Source organism: Canis lupus, chromosome 1 (assembly GCF_011100685.1).
Source record: "Canis lupus familiaris isolate Mischka breed German Shepherd chromosome 1, alternate assembly UU_Cfam_GSD_1.0, whole genome shotgun sequence".
NCBI classification, from domain to species: Eukaryota; Metazoa; Chordata; class Mammalia; order Carnivora; family Canidae; genus Canis; species Canis lupus.
The window spans coordinates 110,426,577-110,449,818 of record NC_049222.1 but is presented as its reverse complement, the minus strand read 5'-3'; the positions used below and the strand labels follow the sequence as shown (position 1 = coordinate 110,449,818).

The following is a 23,242-nucleotide window of genomic DNA, read 5'->3' as shown; positions in this document are numbered from 1 at the left end:
TTTTGGGGGAGCACCAGGTTGAGGGAATCCTCATCCTCTACGGCTCGGTAATTTGGTGGAAGAGAAAGAGGCCAGAGATGGCGAGCAAGAGTTGTGGGGGGTGATTTTTCTACAACCTTGAGTGCTTACTACCTGATCGGACCAACCAGGTTTTGGGGACACCCCGCATCATCCCCCGGACTAGCATCGGGAACGGTGCGAGTCAGGCAGGAAGAGTTAGGGAGGGGAGGAGAGAAGTCTCCAGATTCTAACACCCATCACCCTCTTGCTCTCTGTAAGCTGGGATAAGCGCTCAAAAAATATCTGAATGGCTTGTCAGAGTTGCATTCATTAGTAGTTCTCAAACTAATTGGATTGTCTGCTTCCTCTCCCACATCCTGCTGCTATCCTAGCAGCTCTGATTTTGCTAGCCAATCAGTGTCAGCTTCACAATTTCACTTACCACCTGGATTATTTTCTGGAAATTGACTCCCCTGAGGTGGGGTGTGTGTGTGTGTGTGTGTGTGTGTGTGTGTGTGTAAAGGCGTTAAAAAGGATTACTTTTGCCTCATCCTAAGAAATACAAGCATACCTCGGAAATATTGTAGGCTCCTTCCAGACCACCACAATACAGCAAATCTAGCAACAAAGCAAATCAGATGAACTTCTCGGTTTTTCCAGCGCGTCTAAAAGTGAAGGTTACGCTATGCGCGTGCGCTAGTATGACGTCCAAAGAAACAACATATATACCTTAATTTTAAAATATTTTATTGCTAAAAGATGCTAACCGTCATCTGAGCTCTGAGTTTTAGTCACTGATCACAGAGCACCATACCAAATGTAGTAATAATGCCAAAGTTGGAAATATGGCAAGAATTACCAAATGTAACACAGACACAAGTGAGCGACTGTTGGAAAAATGGCACCAATTGACTTGCTTGACACAGGGTTGCCACAAACCTTCAACTAGTAAAAAATAAAAAAAGCAGTATCTGCAAAGTGCAATAAAGCAAAGCACAATAAAGCGAGGTATGTCTGTATTATGTGCACAAGTGTAGGTTTTTTTAGGTACTAGCTGCAGTTTTGGGGTACTAGCTACATTTTAATCAAGTTAACACACCATATAGAATCATTAAAAAGGCTATCCACATATCTCCTAGAATTGCCTTTAAGCCATTCTTCAGGAAACACCAGTGGGGGGATCAAGAGTTCTGGCCAGAGTCCAGCTTCAGGTGGCTGAATTGGGATTGGCCGCTGGCAAGGTTAGGGAAAGTCCCTAAACTTCTCAGGAAAAAAACAGAGACCCCTGGAGAGTCTGCTTTTCATTGGGCAGGTTCAAGTTTAAAGGAAAACCAGTAAAAATGTTTAGCATGGTGCCTGGCCCAGGAAAGGAGCACCATACATGGCAACCCTGCTTTTTGAGCTGCCCATTAACTCAAAGATGCAACCCTCTTCTGTGTTGGGCAATGCTGAGGACACAGCACTGAGCTAGGTACAGGCCTTGCTTGCCCTGACAAGGCTCATCCTGGTGATGGAGGCAGACAAATCAATTTAAGTTTACTCAAATGATTATTTAACTGGATTTTCCCTGCCTAACTGATGGGGTGGGTAGAGATTGCCAGGAAAGCCTTTTCTGAGGAGGTGAATATTGGAGTCGAGACCTGAAGAATGACAATGGAATGCAGCTGTAGCCTCCTACGTTTTTGTGCCCATTTTACAGATGAGGAAAAAGAAGGCCCACACAGTTGGCCAGGGTGGCACCAGGGGCTGGGCCAGGTAGGACCGGATCCAGGGTGGTGGTTATTAGCTACTTTGCTACTCTGCTTTGCAGCAGGTTTAGGAGTAAAAAAGAGAACCAGTTCTTGCCTTCCTGAATCTGGGGGGTGGGGATGGAGGAACTGGCTTTAAACGGATAAAGGCATGTGTTCAGTTAGGGACCACAGGATACTAGACAGTAATTGAGGCAGACCCATCCTAGCCTGGAGGAGGATATCCAGAAAGTTCTCCTGGAGGTGACACTTAGAGGTGTCAGAAGGATGAGTAAGTAGGAGTAAGATTTGAAAACAGGACTCGATGGCTTTCAGGAAAGGCCAGCTTCCAACTTCAAGGGGAGGATGCCACGTGTTCATGGAGGGGTGGGGCAGGCGTCAGTGCTGAAACCCCAGGCCTGTCTCGGAGCCCAAAGTACTTGTATTAAAAATAAGTTTATTCATATCTTGTCACCACGGGGGAGAAATGAGGGGGATGGGCCCTGGAGGTCAGACACAGCAATGGGAGGCAGAGGGCCCCACCTATACCTCCCATGAGAACTCCACCCCCCCTCCCTAGGGTATAGACTGCTATATCCTTTGCCATCCATATTCTGATGTGTCTCGAGACTCCCACCCCCTCCAAAGTCTGGATCGGGGAAGCGAGGAGGCCACTACGGGTCAATTCTCTTCAAGTCAAGACCAGGAGTTGTTAGGGAAGGGGGTTATGTGCAGACCCGAGAGGTTCCCTCCGAAACCCACAGAGGGCAATAATAAATAACGTAAAATTGATGGCTTAGAAGTTAGGGTTCAGGGAAGCAGCCAGGCAGACAGCGCTGTACTGGAGAAAGGGCCGGGGCACCCATCAACGAGGTCCCCTGAGAATCAGGCACTAACTAGTATAGGGAGTGGGGTGCTTGTGCCCCTGCAGCAGGGGAGCTGGGGTGCAGCTGAGATGGGGAAGGTGCATTGCCCTCCTCCACTGGGCTAAGCTGGGGGGAGGAGGTGCAGGCAGAGGAGCCCAGACAAGCTCAAACCCAACAGCAGATTTCACGGAGATTTCCATCGCCCCCGCCTCTTCCGTGTAGGAAAGCCTTTCCTCCTCTTGTGTGGGGGTGAGTCATGGGGAGGAAGCGGGGCTGGGGGTGACCGGGGGGTCCCCTCCTCGCTCCTAGGGGCAATGATCACCCCCCTGGCTGCTACCACCGCTCCGTCCACCACAGCAGCTACCACAGATACGGGCTCAGGGGTGATCTCCACTTTGGGGGTAGGTGGGGGCAGGACGGGCCTGGGGGGTGGGGGTGGGGGTGGGGGTGGGGGCAGGGGTGGGGGCAGCCTGTCGACTGGGGTTCCGGGCAGAAGAGGCAGTAGGGCGCTGAGGGCCTCACTCAGCTTGGCCAGTCCCTGCTGAAGGGTGCCAGCCAGCTCCCGGATGGCGTTGGCAGTCTCCTGCTGAGCCCGCAGGAAGTCCAGAGAGGGGTCTGGGGCCGAGGGCGTGGGTGTTGGCAGTGGAGGAGGTGGTGGGCTGGGGGACGAGGGTGCCACATGCACCTGCTGAGGTGCCTGGGGTGGTGGTGGCAGCGGCGGCGGTGGTGGAGGGGCTGGGGGCGGTGGAGACAAGGCCAGGCGGGGCAACTGGACCGTCTGCAGGGCTGGAGGGGGCGGGGACTCACGCTCCTTCGGTGGGGGGCAGCCACCTTCCTGGGGACTGCAGGAGGGCCGGGCCCACTGCTCAGGGCTGCTGGAACCCCCCTTGCTGTGGGCTGGTGTATCTGTAGAGAGAGAGATGTAGGTAAGGTGACAGTGACCCCCCCACTGCCATCTTGATTTCCCCTTTTCACTTCCCACCCACCCAGGCCCCAGAGCCATCCTTTCAAAACCCAAGGCAAATCAAGCCTTGGAGGAGAACACAGGGGAGAGAGTCAATATATTTAAGGACCACCTGGTGGCCGATGCCAGCCTTAGTGGAGACAGGGTCCTGGAAGTCCCCTGCTGAGCCAGTCAGCACCAACATTCTAGAAGGCTCTGAACGCTCTAGACACTCCCCCCATCACACACCTCTCAGGCTGCATAAGCTGGGCTCTGTCCTATCAGGTGGTAGGAGTTCTATCTCAGCTGTGTCTGTACCAGTTCAACCCCAAGCCTGCTGCGCTTCTCCCTGACTCCTCTCCCCCGAGATTTCATTCATGCTCAGGAACTTGTACAGTCTGCAAACAGAGGCTCCCAGGTTTCCTGGCCCAGCCTGAAACCTCTCCTCCAGTTGTGTACACAGCATACCCCCTCCGTCATCTAGCCAGGCCTCAAATTCTCTGGCCCAGAGCCGAGCTCCTGGTCCTCCATCTCCCACCCCTCCCTCAGCCATCCCAATCTCCCCTGATGACAGCTCCTGTCTTTCCTGTCACTTGGGCCAAAATCTTTCACTCCTTTTCTCATCCAGGACACTGTTGTCCATGTGCAAATGTCACTGGCTCTGCCTTCAAACTATTTTAACATCCAACCTGTTTGTTCTGTCCACCTCCACGGCCCCTCCTAGTCCAGCCACCAGCATCTCCCACCTGGGACTACTGACGTCCCACCAAAATAACATGTCAGCTATGCTACCCACAGAGGACCACATAGCCTATGATCCATTTATATGAAATGTCCAAAACAGGCAAATCTACCAGAGACAGAAAGTAGATTAGTGGTCACCTTGGGCTGGGCAGAGCTGGGGATGACAGCTAAGAGAGGCAGGGTTTCTTTCTGGAGTGATGAAAATGTTCTAAAATTGATAGTGATGGTTGTACAACTCCATAAATATGTGAAAAGCTACTGCATTGTTCATGCTTTAAATGGGTGGTCTTTCTCTGCTCAAAAGTTCCCTGGGGTTCTCATCTCTGAGAGTAAAATCAAAGCCCTCGAGGCCCCCGAGACTCTGCACAATTTACCCCACTGTCTCCCTGACCTCATCTGCACCCTTCCCCTCTGTATCGCATTCACCAGGCTCCAGCCACCTTGGCCTGCTTGTCAACCCACAAACACAAGAGGCCTGCTCCTGCCTCAGGGCCTTTGCACTTGCTGTTCCTTGGCCTGGAAAGCTCTTTCCCCAGATACCTGCCTGGCTCCCTCCCTCAGCTCCTCTGCTCCAATGTGGCCTCCTTGGGAGGACCTTCCATGACCTTCTGTCTACAGTAGCTCCCGTCTCTGTCCTTTTCTCTCTCCTAACCCTACCTGATTTCTTTTATACCACTTAGCTCCACCTGGCATGGGGTCGCTCTGTGTTTGTTGTCTGTCTCCTTCTCCTGATGTCAGCTCCATCAGGCAGGGCTTTGTTTTGTTCACCGCTGTTTACCCAGCGCCTAGAATAATGTCCAGCACAAAATTTTTTATTTAATGAAAAAGGAACTGTGGCTTCCAGGGAGTCAGCACTGACTGGGGCACTGGGCCCCAGGTCCTTGCTGCAACCCGCCCACAGGCCCCCAGAACCCACGGGGGATCAGTCCAGCCCCTCCTTAAGGCTGTAAGGCCTCAGCTCTTACCCCTTTCTTGTCCCTCTTCCTTGGCTTAGAGCCAGCATACATGCAGTTCCCTCCACCAGGAGCAGCCCCATTGCATGGCCTCTTGGCCAGCTCAGATACTCCTTCCTCAGGGAAGCCTGTCTCCTGCTCCAAGGCCAAATCTGATCTCCCAGCTCTCCTGTCACAGACACAGCCAGCCACCTCTAGACTTAAATGCTGGGCCCAGCCTCCCTGGGCCAGCCAGGTGGGGGAGGCAGGGGAGGTGGGGAGAGAGGTGATAACCAGAGCTAACACTTGTTGGACAGTTTCCTGGCTCAGCCCCAGGCAAACCAGCTAAGCTTTCCTCCTATAGTATTTTGGTGCTTCTTCTTAGCTATTCTCTGGGGGTAGGTGCTGTCATTATTAACCCATTTTACAGATGAGGAGACCTGAAGCCCCAAGAGATGTCACAGTGCTAGTGAATGGGAGAGGAGAGATTTGAACCCATGCTCTTAGCCACTCCTTGGACCAGGCTGTGGGCCCAAGGGCAGTGAGCCTCCCTCATAAGGGGTGTAGGGACTGCAGCGACTCTGCAATACTGCTCTTCTAGCCTACTCAACAATAGAAAGTGGCCCAGCCTTTGTGCTCATGGGGGGTCACAGAAGGGTCATGACAAGATTTAAAAGGATTTATTTGCAAACTTTGGGCCTCAATTTCCCCACCTGTAAATAGGTATGTAGTGAGCAAAGGACCAAGTGACTCAATAACCAGAACATCTCCCTGAGGGCCATCATAGGGATTATATGAATCACCCCAGGCACAGGGTTTAGGCCTCTGCCTGGCAAACCCTGTGCCTGGCACACAGTAAATCTTCAATGCTGTTACTGTTGTTGTTGTTGTTGTTGTTTTTCAAATACTGGGTGAGAGGGAAATTATCCTTAGGTCTCCCTCTAGTGTCAACAGAGATGCCTCAGGCTGCCCCAGACACGGTTCCAGTCCTTCAATCACAGCAGTTCCTCTTTTATGAGTTTACACGGTGGGTAATCTCTGTGTGAGGTTCCAATCAAGGACACTTTAAGCATGTTCCTGCCTCAGGGCCTTTGCATGTGTGGTTTCCTCTAGCTGAAGCGCTGTTCTCCCAGATAGCTGCTTGGCTCAGTTTCTCTCTTCAGGTCTCTGCTCAGATTCCACCTTCTCAAAGATGCCCTCCCTGACTACCCTACATATAGCAGCCCTGACATTCATCACTCACTATTCTCTTCACATGCTTTATTTTTCTCCTTAGTTTTTTTTAATCAAAGATTTTATTTATTTATTCATGAAACACACACACACACACAGGCAGAGACACAGGCAGAGGGAGAAGCAGGCTCCCTGCGGGGAGCCCGATTCAAGACTCGATCCCAGGACCCTGAGTTCATGACATGAGCTGAAGGCAGATGCTCAATCACTGAGCCACCCAGGTACCCCTTTTCTTTTTAGTTCTAATCATCTCCTGGTATATGATCTGTTTGGGGGCTACTTGTTTGTGGTCTGTCTCCAATAACTGGAATGCCAGCTCCATAAGGAAAGGGAAATTGCCTTTTTCCGCACTGTATCCCCAGCATCTACCACTATGCCTGCCTGGCAACAGGTGCTCAATTTGTATTTGTTGAATGAATGAATGAATACAATAATTGTACAACTCTTGAAAAAAAATTAAGGTTGCCATCTCCATTCTGGTTCAATGTGGCCATTTCACAGAAACGATGAGGTTTGACATTCATACTGATAACAAGGGTCCCAAGTGATTGTGTCTCTCTCTCCTGCCCAAAATGGCTTTCAGGCCTCCCAAACACCCTGAAGATAAAAAGTCTAAAGTGCTGACCTTCACTTACAAACTGCCGGTGATCTAATTCCGGCATATGCATTAACTCTCAGTCAGTATCAATCATTCCTGATATTTCCGGGCCGTCTAGCCTAGTGGTTAAGTGCATGCACTGTGAGTTGGACACAACTCGTATTTGAGTCCCAATTCTACTACTTACTTGCTGTGTGACCTTGGGTAAGTGAATGAACCTCTCTGAATCACATAGTCCTGAACTTGTTTGATCACTTCCATGACCTTCTCTTTCTCAAAACCCTTCGGTGACTTCTTACAGCGCTTGGGATAAAACCCTCACCTCAGCCTAGAAGCTGCTGCATGGTCTGGCCTCTGCTGACTTTTCTGACCTCTTCTCAAAAACATTTCCTTTCTTCAATCTTTTTCACTTTCCCCTTCCCCTAAATTGGAAACTCCTCAATTCCTAAACTGGCTAAGCTTTCTTGTCTCAAAGCCACTGTACATGCTGTTCCTTCTCCCAGGAACACTCCTCAGCTCCTCATTCTTGCTCTGTGTCTCTGATGTCTCTTCCTCCAGGAAGCCTTCCTTCACCTCCCAGTCTGGGTCAGGTGCCCCTGCTGGACTCCCACAGCTCAGCCCCAGGAGGTCAGGGCTAGGGATGTCTCAGGCACCATTGGGTCCCCAGCACTGCCCAGCACAGGGCAGATGGTTGGGGAAATAGCTGTAGAAGAAAGAATAATCCAAAGTCAAGGCTAAGTGGAAGTTTTTGTACTCTGTTCTCCACACTTCCCCTACTCATGGCATGACCTTGTGCAGGAGACACCAGCCGTACTAAGGAATTTTCACATATTAACTCATCTAATCTTCACAACAAGCTTTTGAAGTAGGGACTATTTTCTTTCATCCACATTTTACAGAGGCGGAAAGTGACCTGCAGTAACTTACCCAGAGTGACCCAGCTGAGTGGCAAAGTTGTGACTGAAGCCTGGACAGTCTGCCTCCATCGTCACTACCCTATGTTGCGTTTAATGAAATCTTGAATGTGCTGGGAATGCTGGGTGTGTGGACTCTGGAGCCAGACCTCTTAAGTCTGCGTTCCATTCATGACTCACAATCATGAGCTGTGGGACTTTGGGCATTTTCTGAGCTTCGGTTTCCCCATATTTAAAATGGGAATAATTACAGCACCCACCGCACAGGGTTGTAGTGAGGATGTGATGAGCCACGGAAAGGGCTGGGGAACAGTGCGGAGCACGCGGCTGACTTTGCGACTGTCTGCTCTGGGGAAGGTGATGCTGGAAGGAACTCACCTGCCCGTCGGTCGTCCCTGCGGTCCTCGGACAGCACGTAGCGTTGGGCGCCGGCACTCGGGGCGGGCGGCTGCGAGGAAGCGGCCCCGGAGGGCTGCTCGGCCCCTGCACCTGCTGCCGGCCCCGCCACGCCCGGCCCCAGGATGGCAAAAATGGTCTCCTCCTCCGCCGAGAAGGCGTCCTCGGCGGCAGGCCCCGCGCCCTGCGTGGAGTGCGGCACGCGGGCCAGCTTCTCCTTGGTGCGGCGCTTGAAGTCATTCCAGCGCTTCTGCACCTCCTGGCCGGTGCGCTTCCAGCTGGTGATGCCGTTGATCTTGGCCGCGATGCCGTCCCACACACGCCGCCGCTCCGCCACGCTCACCCGACGGCTCTGCGCGCCGTAGAGCTGCGGGTAGTGGGCGCGCACCTCGCGGATCAGGATCTGGTTCTCCTCGAACGAGAAGCGCGGCTTGCGCAGCCGGGTGGTCTCCTCCGCCTCGCCCGCCGCCGCCGAGGCCATGGCGCCCCCCGACGCCGCCGTCCGGCCGCCTGGCGCATGGGGGGGCGCCGGCGCTGCGGGCACAGGGCGCACGGCGCTGGCGGGGGCTCGGCGTCCGCGCGCCGCCCGCCCCACCCCGGCCGCCCCGACACCGCCTCCTGTGTCCCCGGGGCCAGGGGTTGCGGCGTTGAGTGGTTGGGGGCGACGAGCCACGCGGGACATTCGGAGTGCCTAATAATAGCTGACACCCGCCGAGCGCTCCTCCGGTGCTTCGCGCGGCGCAAAGTGCCACGCCGAGGAGTTGACGGAAATTGGGGGAGGGTCTGGAGGGGTGGAGGGAAAGGAGGCAAAGCGAAGGAGGAGAGGGTGTCTGCAGGAGTTAGAGGAGAATGGGGGGACAGGAGAATGAGAAATGGAGGGGCGATGAGGGTGTCTCGGGGGTCGAAGCAGCATGGGGGTGATGGGGGTCAGGAGATGCTGAAGGAGAGATGCAGCAAGAAGGGGGATCTGGAGCAGAGGAGCGCTTTGGGGGTTCCGGGGCAATAGGACGTCTGTAAGAACGGTATTGAGAAGGGGTCCTCAGAAGGGATGCCCAGGATTAACGGTGAACTGGGGGCTTCTAGGACAGTGGAGGCGCGGGGACTATAAAATACGAGGGATTAGGGTATGCGGGGATTGTGGGGGCTCTGAGGATTGCCAGGAATTAAGAGGAGCTCCGGGAGAAATGGGGTCCGGGAGTTAGAGGGGACAACGGAGGCGATGGGGGACTCCAGGAAGAGTGAGGGTCGTGGAGGATGGGGACCGAGTCGAGCCGCGGGTCACTCACCGGCGCCGCCGCAGCCCCCGCCTGCCCGTCGGTCAAGGCTCGGGCTTCTGCGGCCTCTTCCCTCCCCCCTCCTCTCTCTGCCCCCTCTGGGCCCCGCCCCCGGCCGCCCCAAGAGCCACGGCGCAGGCGCACCTAGCGCCAGTCAGCCCCCAACGCCCTTACCGCTTGAGTTTCACGCCCCTCCCACGGCGCAAGCGCAGAATTGCTTTCCAAGGGCCTCCTCGAGCCGGGCTTAGCTGCGCAGGCGCAACATTAGCGCGGCGTTAGGTTCCCTCACTTGAAGCCACAGCCGCGTACGCGCAAAACTGTCCACGCATGCGCGCCCTCGCTCCCCCTCGCTTTGGTACCAGGGGCTCCGTGTCTGCGCAGGCGTAGCAATCCTTGGAGGAGGTGGGAGAAATGGAGAGCTCGTCGCTGAGAACGAGCGGCGTCCTCGCCTCTCTGACAGTCTTCCTACCTAACCCTCTTACTATACTTGGGTATCTTTCTCTAGGAGAAAGGGGAGGGAGACGGCGCTGGAGGGAAGCGCTCCGTTTCCATGACAACGGCGTGGGTGGCGTGGGGGCGTACGAAACCCCGATTGCCGCCCGCGGGTACTTGCCCCGGCGCGGGGCTGCTCTGGATCCGCCAACCAACTATTACCCGTTGGGGCGGGGCACCCTGGGGATATTCCATCCCGGGCGAGTGCAGTAACCAGGGCAACCCGTCAACCTTCCAGCATTGCCGGGAGGTGGGAGGGGGGAGCCCGTCCACACACTGACGTCATGGAGCGGGGAGGAAGGATTTAGAGGGAGAGTCTGCAGGGGAGGGTGATCCTGGCGCAGGTATGACTTAAAGCATGCTCGGAGGCAGCACTGAATCTAGAACACGGGTTGGGTGAGCTGGAGGAAAGGATGATGGAGTTAAGTCGGGCCGAGAAATGCATTTTGCATCTTGCAGGAGTCCTCAAGGTCATTCAACAAACGGCGCTTCATTCATCTAGTCAACAAACAGTTACTGAGCACCTATGTGGTTCCAAGTGCAGTGAACACGAGAGAAACATCTGTGCCTTCATGGAGCTCACAGTCGGGAGTAACAGACAATAAGCAAAATAAATAAGATACATAAGTGAGGAGGTGATTGATGAGTATTACGGAAAAAATGGAGGTAGGAAACAGAGTTGGGGAGTATGGTGCTTGTGGGCATGTCTGTAATTTGAAAATAAGGTGGCCAGGGGAGACCTCCCTGAGAAGGTGACATTTGAGTGAACAACGTGAGGGAGGTGAGGGACCCGGTGAAGCCAGAAGCAGGACTGTGTCTCCTGTGTTCCCGGAACGTTGAGGCCAGTGGGGAGGGCAGGGCAGGGAGGTAGATGGGACTGTGTCTCCTGTGTTCCAGGAACGTTGAGGAGGCCAATGGGGAGGGCAGGGCAGGGCAGGGAGGTAGATGGCATAGGGCTCATGGGTCCCTGTAAGGACACTGGCCTTTACAGGAGTTCGAGTCACAGGAGGACCCTTGAGTAGAGGAAGGACATGATCTATCTAACTGTTCTTGGTTTAATAGGATTCCTCTGGGGGAACTGAATTTAGGAAGCAAGAGTGGAAGCTGAGTTGAGGAGAGAGATGGTTCAGGAGAGAGGTGGTGATGGTTCCAGCTGGGGTGGTAGCTGTGGAGGTGAAGTGAAGTATAGTTGGGTATAGGAAGTGGGAGAAAGAAAGGGAGTCCAGGATGACTCCAACATCTTTGACTTAAGCAACAGGAAGGTTGGAGCTACTAGAAGCAAAGATGGGCAGAGCTGCAAGAGGATCGAGAGTTCAGGTTTGCCCAAACTTGAGGTGCCCTTCACTCAACCAAGGACAATTGTCAGATCGGCAGTTGGATATTTGAGACTGGACTTAGAGGAAAGGTTCAGTCTTGAGATACAACTTTAGGAGATGTCAGTGATTAAATGACATATAAATCAGGGCACCTGGGTGGCTGAGTGATTGAGCATCTGCCTTTGGCTCAGGTGGTGATCTCAGGGTCCTGGGATCGAGTCCTGCATCAGGCTCCCTGCACGGAACCTGCTTTTCCCTCTGCCTGTGTCTCTGCCTCTCTCAGTGTGTCTCTCATGAATAAATAAATAAAATCTGAAAAGAGAGGGTTTTTTGATTGATTGATTGATTGATTGAAAGGGCTTATTGATTGATTAAGATTTGGAGAGAGCCAGCCTCAATGATCCTTTCTAGCCCAGCAAAGGGGTCTACTGGAAGGGGGCCTGGGATCTTAAGAGGTTTATGTAAGATAGGAATTGTAATACTATGTTGTAGGCCAATTTAGGATGATTCAGAAGAAGGGAGGTTGATGGTGCACATGAGGGAGGGGAGAGTGTTTGGATCAATGTCCTGGAATGGGCATGGTGAGTGGGACCGAGGGCAGGAGTGGAGGGTAGTCTAAGGGGCAAGGGCTGTTCAGCCACACAATATAGTGGGAGGGGAGAGGAGTTCCTTAGATTGTCTCAGGAGAGTAGGAAGAAGGGTCTGAGATGACAGGGAGGTCTTGAGGTTAGGGAAGAGACAGGAGAAAGTGTTGAAAGAATGAGTGAGTACCCAGGGAAACAGACAATAGACCCAGTCATTCAGGGTTACTGGTGTTGAAATTGAAGTGAGATCGGGTTTTCTCTGATCACATTTCTCTGAGTGCAGGTACACAGTGGGTAACAAGCTGACTTTCAGCGGGGCTGGGTTTATATGAGGTCCCACCATGTGTCTGATGAGGGATCAGAGTCCAGGGGTCCGGGACAGCCCCTGCTGAGCGTTATGGGCAACATTAAGGAGCTTGAATACAATCCTACAGGCCGTGGGTTCTGAGCAAGGAAAGATACGGTCTGATTCGTGCTTTAGAAAGATACCCCCCAACCCCACTCAGCTGTATAGAGAATAGGTGGGAAGGGGAAGATTATTGGCTAGACTCAAAGGAGAAATCTGGGACAGGGGCAGAAAGGGGATAGAAAGAGGGGAGGAGGGGACTAGGCAGGGATGGTGCAAAGGGTAGAAATGAACTGGAAGACATCTGAGAGGTAGTATGTACAGGGCATGTAACTATCGGTCTGGGGAGGGGAAGGGAGCCCTCTAGGTGACCGTCAGTACTCTGGTCTAGGAGTGATCCTGCCACAAGCCAAGGAAGGCCCAGGGCAGCTGAGGCTGCAGGAGACAAGGAAGAAAGCAAGGAGGCAAGAGAAGAGGCATAGAAGGATCCTCCCCCAGAGCCTTCAGAGGGAGCGCAACACCGCCAACACCTTGATTTTGGATTTCTAGCCTCCAGAATGGAGAAGAGTACCTTTGTGTGTGGGGGTTTTATAAAAAATATTTATTTATTCATGAGAGACACAGAGACAGAGGCAGAGACAGAGGCAGAGGGAGAGGCAGGCTCCCCAAGGGGAGCCCAGTGTGGGACTTGATCCCAGATTCCAGGATCACAACCTGAGCAGAAGGCAGGTGCCCAACCGCTGAGCCACCCAGGCATCCCTACCTTTGTGTTTTTAGTCACTGTTTTTTTTTTTTAGTCACTGGTTTGTGATACTTTGTTATGGCAACTCGGGGAAAATTAATATGCTGGGCATCAAAATGAGGCACCCAGGATGCTGGTGACACCAAAGAAGACTGGTTTGGGGGGCTGTGGAGCTCATGAGAAGGGCTGGAGGCAGGGAGCTGTGGGCAGAGGTGAGGCGTGGGGAACCCCGGGGTGTGTGAGTGTGTGTGTTTGTGTGTGTGTGTGTAGGAGGTCAGAGAGCAAGGCCCTGCGATGGGGCATAAATCAGGGAAGCCTTTCTAAGACATGTTTTCCAAACTGTGGGTCCTGAAAAAATGTTTAATGGGATGCAACAACTATTAAAGATACAAAATAGGGCAGCCCAGGTGGCTCAGAGGTTTAGCACTGCCTTCAGCCCAGGGTGTGGTCCTGGAGTCCCAGATTGAGTCCCATGTCGGGCTCCCTGCATGGAGCCTGCTTCTCCCTCTACCGGTGTCTCTGCCTCTCTCTCTGTGTGTCTCTGAAGAATAAATAAATAAAATCTAAAAAAAAAAAAAAGAAACAAAATAAAGCAGAATAGGAAAAAATGAGACTGCGCGGTATGGAGATAAGATGCATCTCAGGATAGTGGAAATTGCTCAACTCCAGAGGCATCCTGTCAGGGTTCAAATTCTCCCTCTCCTTGTTATGTAACCTTGGACAGGTGACTTAACCTCTCTAGGCCTTACTTTTCCTCTCCAGAAAGTGGGGGTTAACCTCAGAATCCACCTCATTGGACTGTGATGGGTCACTAGGTATCAAGTATTTGAGCAGTTCCTAGGTGCGTAATAATTGTCCTATTATTATTACTACGATTATTATTTTGTGAAACTTTTGCACCAGGTGTGTGTGTGTGTGTGTGTGTGTGTGTGTGCGCGTGTTGAATCAAGATGTGAAATGGACTTCTCACTATCGTTTGCAGTAAAAAGTGAAAGGAGCTGAATTTAAGAGAGGACGTTCTCAGCTCTCTTCCTTAAACCTGTCAACTAATTGGATCAGGCCCATCCCAATGATCCAGGATAATCTTTCTTAAAGTGAACTAAACATAGACTTTAATCACATCCTACAAAACACCTTCATGGCAACACCAGGATTTAGTGTTTCAATAGCTGGGGACTGTAGTCCTCGCCAAGTTGACACATGAAACTGACCATTGTAACCACAGACATAATAAATGAGCAGTAAAGCATGCTAGATGGTGGAAGGTGTTAGGAGGAAAGAGAAGTAGAACAAGGTAAGAAAGATCCAGAGTGTGGGCATGGGAAGGCCTCACAGAGAAGGTGACATGTAAGCAAAGAACTGCAGGAGGCAAGGAAGGTAGCCATGTGGCTCTCTGGGGCAAGGGCAATCCAAGGAGGGGAAAGGGTAAGTGCAAAGGCCCGGTGGCAGGAATATTCTTGGAGCATTGAAGGAAGAGGGAGGGAGGAAAGAGTGGGTAGAAGAAGAGGTCCTGGCCTCTCCCTGCCTCCAGCCCAGAGAGAGGCCAGGACTTGGGCTTTTACATAGTGAGACAGAGACCATGGAAGGACTGGGCTGAGGAGCAGCACAAGCAGACTTGTTTTTAATGGGATCACTTATGTTGGGATTTGACATGTACTCTGGAGGGTCAAGAGCAGAAGCAGGGACACGAGGGACAAGGAAACTTATCAGTCATGGTGGGGATCAGGTAGGTAGTAGTGGGCTGGGGGCAGGTGGTCAGATTCTGGGTGAATTCCGAGCCAATAGGATTTCTGTTTTGAACATGATGAGACATCTGGGTGGGTATTGCATTGGCAGGGGTGCATGATGAGAGTGGAGTCTGGGAGAAAGGTTTGCATTTGTCAGAATGACTGACAGAGGAGAGGGAAGGGAGGGTGGGACGGGAGAGGGCAGAAGGAAGAAAGAAAGGAGAAGAGAAAGAAGGCGGGAGGAGACCAAAAGGACAAATGAAAGACACATAAAGCAATAGGAAGGGAAACCCAAAAAGTGATCTCTTGGCATGCTCAATGCAGATTAAAGTTAATACTTTAGTTAACAGAGCTACCTTTTCCTGTCCTTTGTATAAAATCCTCCACAATGGCCCCAATTCTGGTCAACTGTGGAAATCAGCTTTAACTTCTAGTTCCAGCTCACCAGGACACGTGGACCTCCCACGGGGCCCAAATTCAATTTCCGAGACCCAGACACTGGCAGGCATCATGCATACGGTGGGAACCTGAGTTTCAGGGATTCAACCTCAGGCTTGCGCTACTTCAGGGCACAGTGAGAACACTGTGGGGGTTCTAGATCCATCTTTAGTGGATCTGATTCTCCTTCCCCAGCGGAAGTGGGTATAGAACCTCCCCTCCTAAGCCCACAGTGGTTCTGGAAGGAGGAGGTCACTTCTAAGCACTTGCTTCTCTGCATGAAGTGCAGCCTCTGTCTCCTCTCTTCTGTTCTAGAAGGCACAGAGTGGGTGCATGAAGCCCCAGAGCAGAAGATTCTGGTTGCCCTCCCAGACCACCCTGCCCCTTGTGTGCTTGCCCTGAGTCTGGGAGGCTGCCTTGTGTGCTGACCGTCTGCCCAGCTGCCTTGTCTCTGTGTTCATGGGAGATGGAGGAGATGCTAGAGGATGCCAGCCCTTCTGCATCCTGGCTCAACGTACCCACACCTGCAGAGCTCCATGTGCCTCTCACTTCTGCCCGTGGCTCCCCGCCTCCAGCCTTCTCATGAGCTGATTGATTACGATTTTATTTATTTATTCATGAAAGACACACACACACACAGAGGCAAAGACACAGGCAGAGGGAGAAGCAGGCTCCATGCAGGGAGCCCGATGCAGGACTCAATTCTGGGACTCCAAGATCACACCCTGAGCCCAAGGCAGGCGCTAAACCGCTGAGCCACCCAGGGATCCCTCTCTCTCTCTCTCTTTCTTTCAGATTTTATTTATTTTTCATGAGAGACAGAGAAAGAGAGAGGCAGAGACATAGGCAGAGGGAGAAGCAGGCTCCCTGCAGGGAGCCCGATGCAGGACTTGATCCCAGGACCCCAGGATCACAACCTGAGCCAAAGGCAGATGCTCAACCACTGAGCAACCCAGGTGCCCCTGTGTATTAGTTTTTAGGGATGCCTCAGTTTCCAAGGGCAGTCATAACAATACCACATAGTGTGTGGCTTAAAACAACGCAAATGTACTCCCCCAGTTCTGGAAGCTAGAAATCCTGAAACCAAGCTGTTGGCATTCCTGCATTCCCTCTGAAGGCTCTAGGGGAGGATCTCTCTTGCGTCTTGCAGCCTCTTGCAGCTCTGTGGCCTTCTTTGGCTTGTGGCAGGATCACTCCAATCTCTGCCTCTGTCTTCCTCTGTGTACCTCTTTCCTCTTATTTTTTTTTTTAAAGATTTTATTTATTTGAGAGAGAGTGAGAGAGCATGCAGGAGCAGGGGGAGTGGCAGAGGCAGGTGGGGATCAAGGGGAGAGTCAGAGGAAGAGGAAGAAGCAGACTCCCTGCTGATCAGGGAACCCTGCACGGGACTTGATCCCACTACCCTGGGATCATGACCTGAGCCGAAGACAGATGTCAAACCGACTGAGCCACCCAGGCCCCTACTTTCCTCTTATAAGGACACCAGTCAAGTTGGATTAAGGGCACCTCATACTCTAGTATGACCTCATCTAAAAGGATTACATCTCCAATGACCCCATGTCCAAAGAAGGTCCCATTCTGAGGTACTGGGGGTTAGGACTTCAAAATATCTTTTTGGGGGGATGAAATTCAACCTATAACACCCCCTGAGCACCTGATACTCACCATGTCCTAACTGACCCCTTACCCCCAGCCAAGATTTGCACCAGACCCCTGCATGTCATCCAGACAACTCCCTTCACCCTGGGCATCTAAGGAAGGCAGCCAGGATATTGTGACTCGTTGAAAGTCTGGGCTCAGTGGGGAGTTGGGTCTAAATCTGGTGTGGAGGTCACGAGAAAGCTGCAGGTAAGGAGCCATTGGCAGAGGAGCACGGAGCTCTGCAGGTGTGAGGTGCTGGAGGTGATAGAGGTCAGGGTCCATTGTTCCCTTGGCTTCTTTATGTTCTTCCCTTTTGTCATCTACCGTGCCACTCAATTATCTGTTGAACAAATGACTTAAGTCATTAAAAAAACAAAACCTGCAAGCTTGACAACCACTAATTGCTTATCTCCAGCTCTCTCCTCTGAGCCCCATCCCAGGTGTCCAGAAGCTTCCAGGATGCTTCAACCTTGTGAGGTGCTCATGGATGTCTCCAAGAGCCTCCCATCCTCCACACTCCAGATGCACCCTCGTATCTTTCTCCCTCAGTTCTCGGGGTCTGACATGCACCCCTCCACTCATTGTAATGCCCCCAAATACTGCATGTACCACCACTTGTCGCTTTCTGTACCTGCTGCCCACACTTTGTCAGACGGGGTCCCTTTATTAAACTATGAAGCTCTCCATCGGTCCATTTGAAAGGCCATCATCTTCCTGCTCCATGCAGCTCCCTCTTCTTCTGGGGCTCAACCTGCTGCCCAGGGAACACCATGGCTCCGGGGTTGGGGCATCTTCTTGTTATGTATCATTTGGTTTAACTTGGAGGAGGGGTCTCTACTGTGGACAGAGCTGTGTTTCTGGAAAAGAACCTGGGAGCAGAGATCCTTAACTGGGGTCTTTGGTTCTCTATGTGACTAGCATATATAGGGAGGGGTCTATGGTGCCACGCACAGTCTGAGGATGCACAATGAAGGTCAAGTTCTCACCAGGGTCTGCAAGATCCTCAACTCTCTGCCCACCTCATGTACCTCTCTGATCTTAACTCTTACCATACAGCTGGCCTCCTGCCACTGCAGGGCCTTTGAATTTGTTGTCCCCTCTGCCAGGAATTCCCTTCCTCCAGATATTCTCTGCTTTCCTCATTTCGTTTGGGTTTTGCTCAAATGTCACCTCCACGGAAAGGCCTTCCCTGACTGCCCTGTGGAAAATAGTTTCTTCTTTCTCCCTGCATCCCTTCACCCTACCTTGTTTTCCTGCAGAGCACTTATCATCCACCATTTTATTATGTGTTTGTTGATTGATGGTCAGTGCACCTCCTACCCCACTAGAAAGTCAGCTCCATGAGGCCAGAAGTGTCATCTGCTTTGTTCACTGATATACCCATCCATGCCTAGAAAGGTGCCTGGCACAAAATAGGTGCCTAGTAAATATGTGTGGACCAGTGGGGTACAAGGTGCCCTGATGTTAGGGGTGCCTGGGTGGCTCAGCGGTTGAGCATCTGCCTTTGGCTCAGGGTGTGATCCTGCGGTCTTGGGATCGAGTTCCACATCAAGCTCCCTGCATGGAGCCTGCTTCTCCCTCTGCCTGTGTCTCTGACTCTCTCTGTGTGTCTCTCATGAATAAATAAATAAATCTTAAAAAAAAAAGAAGCCAAAAAAAAAAAAAAAAAAAAAAAAAAAAGAAGCCCTGATGTTATAAGCAACATTTTGTGCATATGGGCATTTCCAAGGGGCTAGGGACCATATTTTTCACCACCTCTCCAAAGAGCGTCTGGGAGTAGAATTTAAGAACTACCATAAAGTTGGTCCTGGAAGACCTGTGGTCTAGCAGGGTGGGAGGGGGGAACCCCAAGAAGGACATGGAGAAGGAATCTGGGGTTAGGTGTCTGCCTTTGGCTCAGGTCGTGATCCCAGTGCCCTGGGATCAAGTCCTGCATCGGGCTCCCTGCAGGGAGCCTGCTTCTCCCTCTGCCTGTGTCTCTGCCTCTCATGAATAAATAAATAAATAATTTAAAAATATTTTATATATTAATTCATGAGAGACATAGAGAGAGAGAGAGAGAGGCAGAGACACAAACAGAGAGAGAAGCAGGCTCCATGCAGGGAGCCTGATGTGGGAGCCGATCCCGGGACTCCAGGATCACACACTGAGCTGAAGGCAGGCGCTTGACTGCTGAGCCACCCAGGGATCCCAATAAATAAAAGCTTTAAAAAAAAAAAAAATGGAATCTGGGGTTAAGGTGGAGGCTGAGACGTGGAGACATGAAGAGGGGCATGTGAAAGGACCCCAAGACCCCTTCCCTTTTTCCATGCCTTGGGGCAGACGTGGTTTCCTTCCCCCAGCCTCCAGGTGAGAAGACAGAACCAGAGTGACTTCAGAGACAACCAGAAACGCTCTTTATTCACTAGTGCTGAACACCCAGGGCCCAGCCCTGAGCCAAAAACGGAGCAACTTAAAAATCTGACCGGGGCTCTTTCTTTTCCTTGCCCCTAAAATAAAATCTAGGCAGTTGCCTTTCCCATCTGGGCACTAAAACCCCTTTCTTGTCGGAGCTTCATTGATTAAATGTTGGAGGACGAAAAAAAAATGAAAAAGAAAACTGGGAGAAAGAAAAAAGACTTTTAGCAAACTACCTTGAAAGGTGGGTGGGAGGCAGTGGAGAGCTGCCCGCCCTCCGGCTGTGGGAAACACCCATTGGTGATTTGCGGTTGGGGGTGTTGGGGGCGGGAGTGCAGTGAAACAGAATGAACAACAAGGTCTACCAGGGGGAGTTGAAGGATGTCAGCAGCGCACCCCAAGCTCTCCACTCCCAGATAAGCCTTCCAAGACAAGGTCCCCCCCTTCGCCCCCCCCCCTTCCCTGCCTCCTGCCGCATGCCTCCTCCTGTCCCCAGCTCCCGGTGGATGGGCTGCCCGGGCTGGGAAGGAACAATCCAGGGAAGTCCACGGTGAAACCATGAGTTCACATGTGGTGGCTGAAGCAGGTGGACAAAGCTGGTCTCAAGTCAGAATCACATCTTGATGTTCTTGGGCTAGAGTGTCCAAGCCAGTCTCGTTCACTCTCTCCAAGTTCTTAGGCTGGGCCTGGGAGAGCACGCTGGGTCCTCTAGGTCCAATAATCCAAGAAGTCCACCAGGAATGGGATCATGGGGCTGCTGGTGACACTGGCCCCCAGAAAGACTAAAGATCCACAAACGGTGGTCCAGAAGGAGCCACCAGGCCTTGCAGTCCAGAGGGCAGCAGTCCTGCCTCACCAAGAATCCACAGACACCCCCAGGACAGAGCTCCAGGCCTGAGAGGCCCCGGGGGGCAGAGCTGGCGGGGCTCCCCAGCAGCCTGTTGTTTCAGGATCCCGCAGGGATGTAGCTCTGGGAGCCAGAAGTTCCAAAGGGCTGGGTGAGTCAGGGGGAGGGTCCAGAGACTAGGCAGGGACCAAACCAGGAGGGTTGGGGGTAGAAGGGGGGTAGGCACCTCCTGATCCTCAGCGCTTGACCTTGCGGCCAGCTGAATTGCGGCCACTGCGGCGGTACAGAGACTGCTGGCCGCCGTTGAGCGGACAGTACTTGAGCGTGTGAGCCTGGCCGCCGGTGGCCCCGCACAAGGGACACACATAATGCCGCAGGATGGGGCACACCACCACACCCTCTGGGGTCTTCAGCTGGTGTGAGGAGTAGACGTGGCGCGATTCCCCATTGTGCTTGCAGAAATTGCACAGGGTGGCCAGGCTTCGGCTGGCCCCCGGCCCTCCCACACCCTGATCCTGCCCCAGCTGGGGCCCAGGTCTCGGCTCCCCATTCCCTTGGGCCTCTGGCCTTTGCCCCCCACTCTGGATCAGTGCCAACACCACCTTGCTCAGGTTAAAGTAGTCCTTCCACATGTCGAAGGCTGGCAGCTGCATGGCTCCCAGGCGGAGGTGGTGGGTGGCTAGAGGAAGAAGGCCAGGGCTCTGGGGCCAGTGGGCAGGAGCAGCAGGTGCTTTTCTGGAGCAGAGAGGAACTGCACCCCCTTTTATACTCCCCCAAAGACCCTTCTAAACAAAGGTGGAGCTTAAGATTTAAAGGGCCCACTCCCTGCCCAGGATCCCCATCTGACTGTAATCCCCCATGGAGATCGGAAGGAGGCCCTTCCCCTTGTCTCTGGTCCTTGCTCTGCTTCCAGGCTACCCTGTGACTTCTGGAAAGACCCTTCCTTTCCCTGGGCCTCAATTTCCCTATCCATTCCATAAAGTTCCATGTGTGCAAATGCCCCCTCGCTCCCCATCCTCATTTACCCCAAGGCTGGGGGCTGCCCTATACCCCAGAACCATTCCTAATAATAAGGTTTTATTCATTTATTCATCACACACACACACAGAGAGAGAGAGAGAGAGGCAGAGCAGTAGGCAGGGGAAGAAGCATGCTCCCTGTAGAGAGCCCTATGCGTAACTCGATCCCAGGACCCCGGGATCACACCCTGAGCAGAAGGCAGTCCCTCAACCACTGAGCCACCCAGGCGCCCTACATTCCGGATAATAATGACAGGTCCTTACCAGGAGCCCTACTGTGCTGCACCTGTGTGATCTGATCTCACTCTCACAACATCTATGCGGGAAACACAGTTAAGAGCCCCACAGGATAGACTGAGTTACCTGAAGCTCAGAGAGGGAAACTCGCTGGCCTGGAGTCACAGAGCATGCAAGCCACGGAGCTGGGACTCTGACCCAGGTCCTGAACTGGGAGCCCTCTATTCGACAGATACTTTTTGAGCGCACACTTCGGTGTTCAATGTTTTATACGTGAGATCTATGAACATGACTTGAGCCTCATAACCACTCAGGGAGGTGGGCATAATCACTCACATTTTATAGAGAAGAATATGAGGTTCAGAGAGGTTAAAGAATGTACTTAAGTTCACTCAGGAGGGAGATGGCACAGTTGGAATTTGCACTCATTTTCACTCTAGAAATGCTGGGAATTGATCTTAGAGGTAGCAGAGGCCCATGGCATGGCACAGTCTCACTTAGAGTGCTCCACCATGGCTCTGTGCATTGTCCCAAATCCTATCTGAGGTTGGCAGCTAAGAAAAGCCTTGCCTCTTGCCCACATCACCTCCAGGAATTCTTCTTCCACTAACCTCTGTCTCCCTGACATTTGTCTAGTGCAGAGTCATCGAGGCTCCTTAGGTCGGATGCTGGTCAGCAGTGACGACACTAATCTGGTGCCTATTTCCAGTCCATTGCGGAGGTTGGGGGCTGAGGAACAGCCAACAAATGAGAAAATAATAGACCCAAACCACTGAACTACATATAGACAGGGGACGCCAAGGGAGACTGGACTGGGGGAAGTGGCCTAGAAGCTGAGAGCACAAGGAAGAATCTTCCAAAAAGAAGAACACGAGACATGGAGGCCTGAAGTTTGGGGACAGCGAGGTGGGTGGAGTGGACGGAACAGAGTGAGAATCTCAAGATAAGCCATCCTGGTGTGCACAGGCTGGAAGCCATCAGACTGTCGATTGCTTTTAGGGGATGTTTTGGAAATGGTGGGGTCCTTTGGGTTTGTCACAGTGATTGGCAGTGTGGCTGGATTTACTGGGCATGGACTAGAGATGCCGGATACCTCAGCAATCCGCATGCTCTTGGGCCCCACTTAGCCACCCAATGTCCCACTGGACACCCATATATGTAGGAAAACCCATTTATGATGATCCAAGTCTAGAACCCAGCTGTGTCTTGCATATAAACACTAGTGCTTTTACGGTATTTTCAGATACACTGCCTTTTCCTGGAATGCAACCACTGTGTACATTGTTATTCAGAGCTATTCACTATTTCTAGAAGCCCCACCACCCGAGGCTATGCTGATTGTGGCAACTGTCCAAACAACACAGTTTGCTCCTGTCTCATTTGTAGGAGTCGACACAGAGATGCTAGTATCTGCCTAATGAGATGTGCTTTAGATTGGCCTTATTTGAGCATGCATACATGAGAATAGATTATTATTTTATTATAAATGGCTTTTATTTCCCCTTTGGAGTTCAGTTAGGACACAAAATTAATTTTTAAAAATACAACCTGTGTGTTCATGGGCTATAGTACCTATGAGTTTAATTTCTGAATATTATTTTTTTAAGATCTTATTTATTTGAGAGAGAGTGAGAGAGAGAGAAAAATCACAGAGGGAGAGGGAGAAGACAGCCCTCGACTCAGGGCTCAATCCCAGAACCCCAAGATCGTGACCTGAGCCGAAGGCAGATGCTTAAGTGACTGAGCCATCCAGATGCCCCCTATTTCAGAACATCAGAGAGACATTTCAAAATGTTAGATAAAGCAAATGTTGGGTCTCACAGAGTGAG

At 52.1% G+C, this 23,242-nt stretch overlaps 2 protein-coding genes across 2 annotated transcripts; both read right to left on the bottom strand.

The window, feature by feature from the left end:
* Positions 1-730: 730 nt before the first annotated feature.
* On the bottom strand, positions 731-8,872 carry MYPOP (Myb related transcription factor, partner of profilin). The gene is made up of 2 exons (XM_038528526.1): positions 8,336-8,872; positions 731-3,499 (listed from the first exon to the last, which is right to left on the bottom strand). The coding sequence occupies exons 1-2, from the start codon at positions 8,832-8,834 to the stop codon at positions 2,778-2,780; spliced, it is 1,221 nt and encodes a 406-aa protein (XP_038384454.1). The 5' UTR covers positions 8,835-8,872; the 3' UTR covers positions 731-2,777.
* A 10,935-nt stretch (positions 8,873-19,807) lies between these two features.
* Positions 19,808-20,875, bottom strand: NANOS2 (nanos C2HC-type zinc finger 2). The gene has a single exon (XM_038528527.1). It carries the CDS (start codon positions 20,808-20,810, stop codon positions 20,394-20,396), a length of 417 nt encoding a protein of 138 aa, XP_038384455.1. The 5' UTR covers positions 20,811-20,875; the 3' UTR covers positions 19,808-20,393.
* Between the last annotated feature and the right edge of the window lie 2,367 nt (positions 20,876-23,242).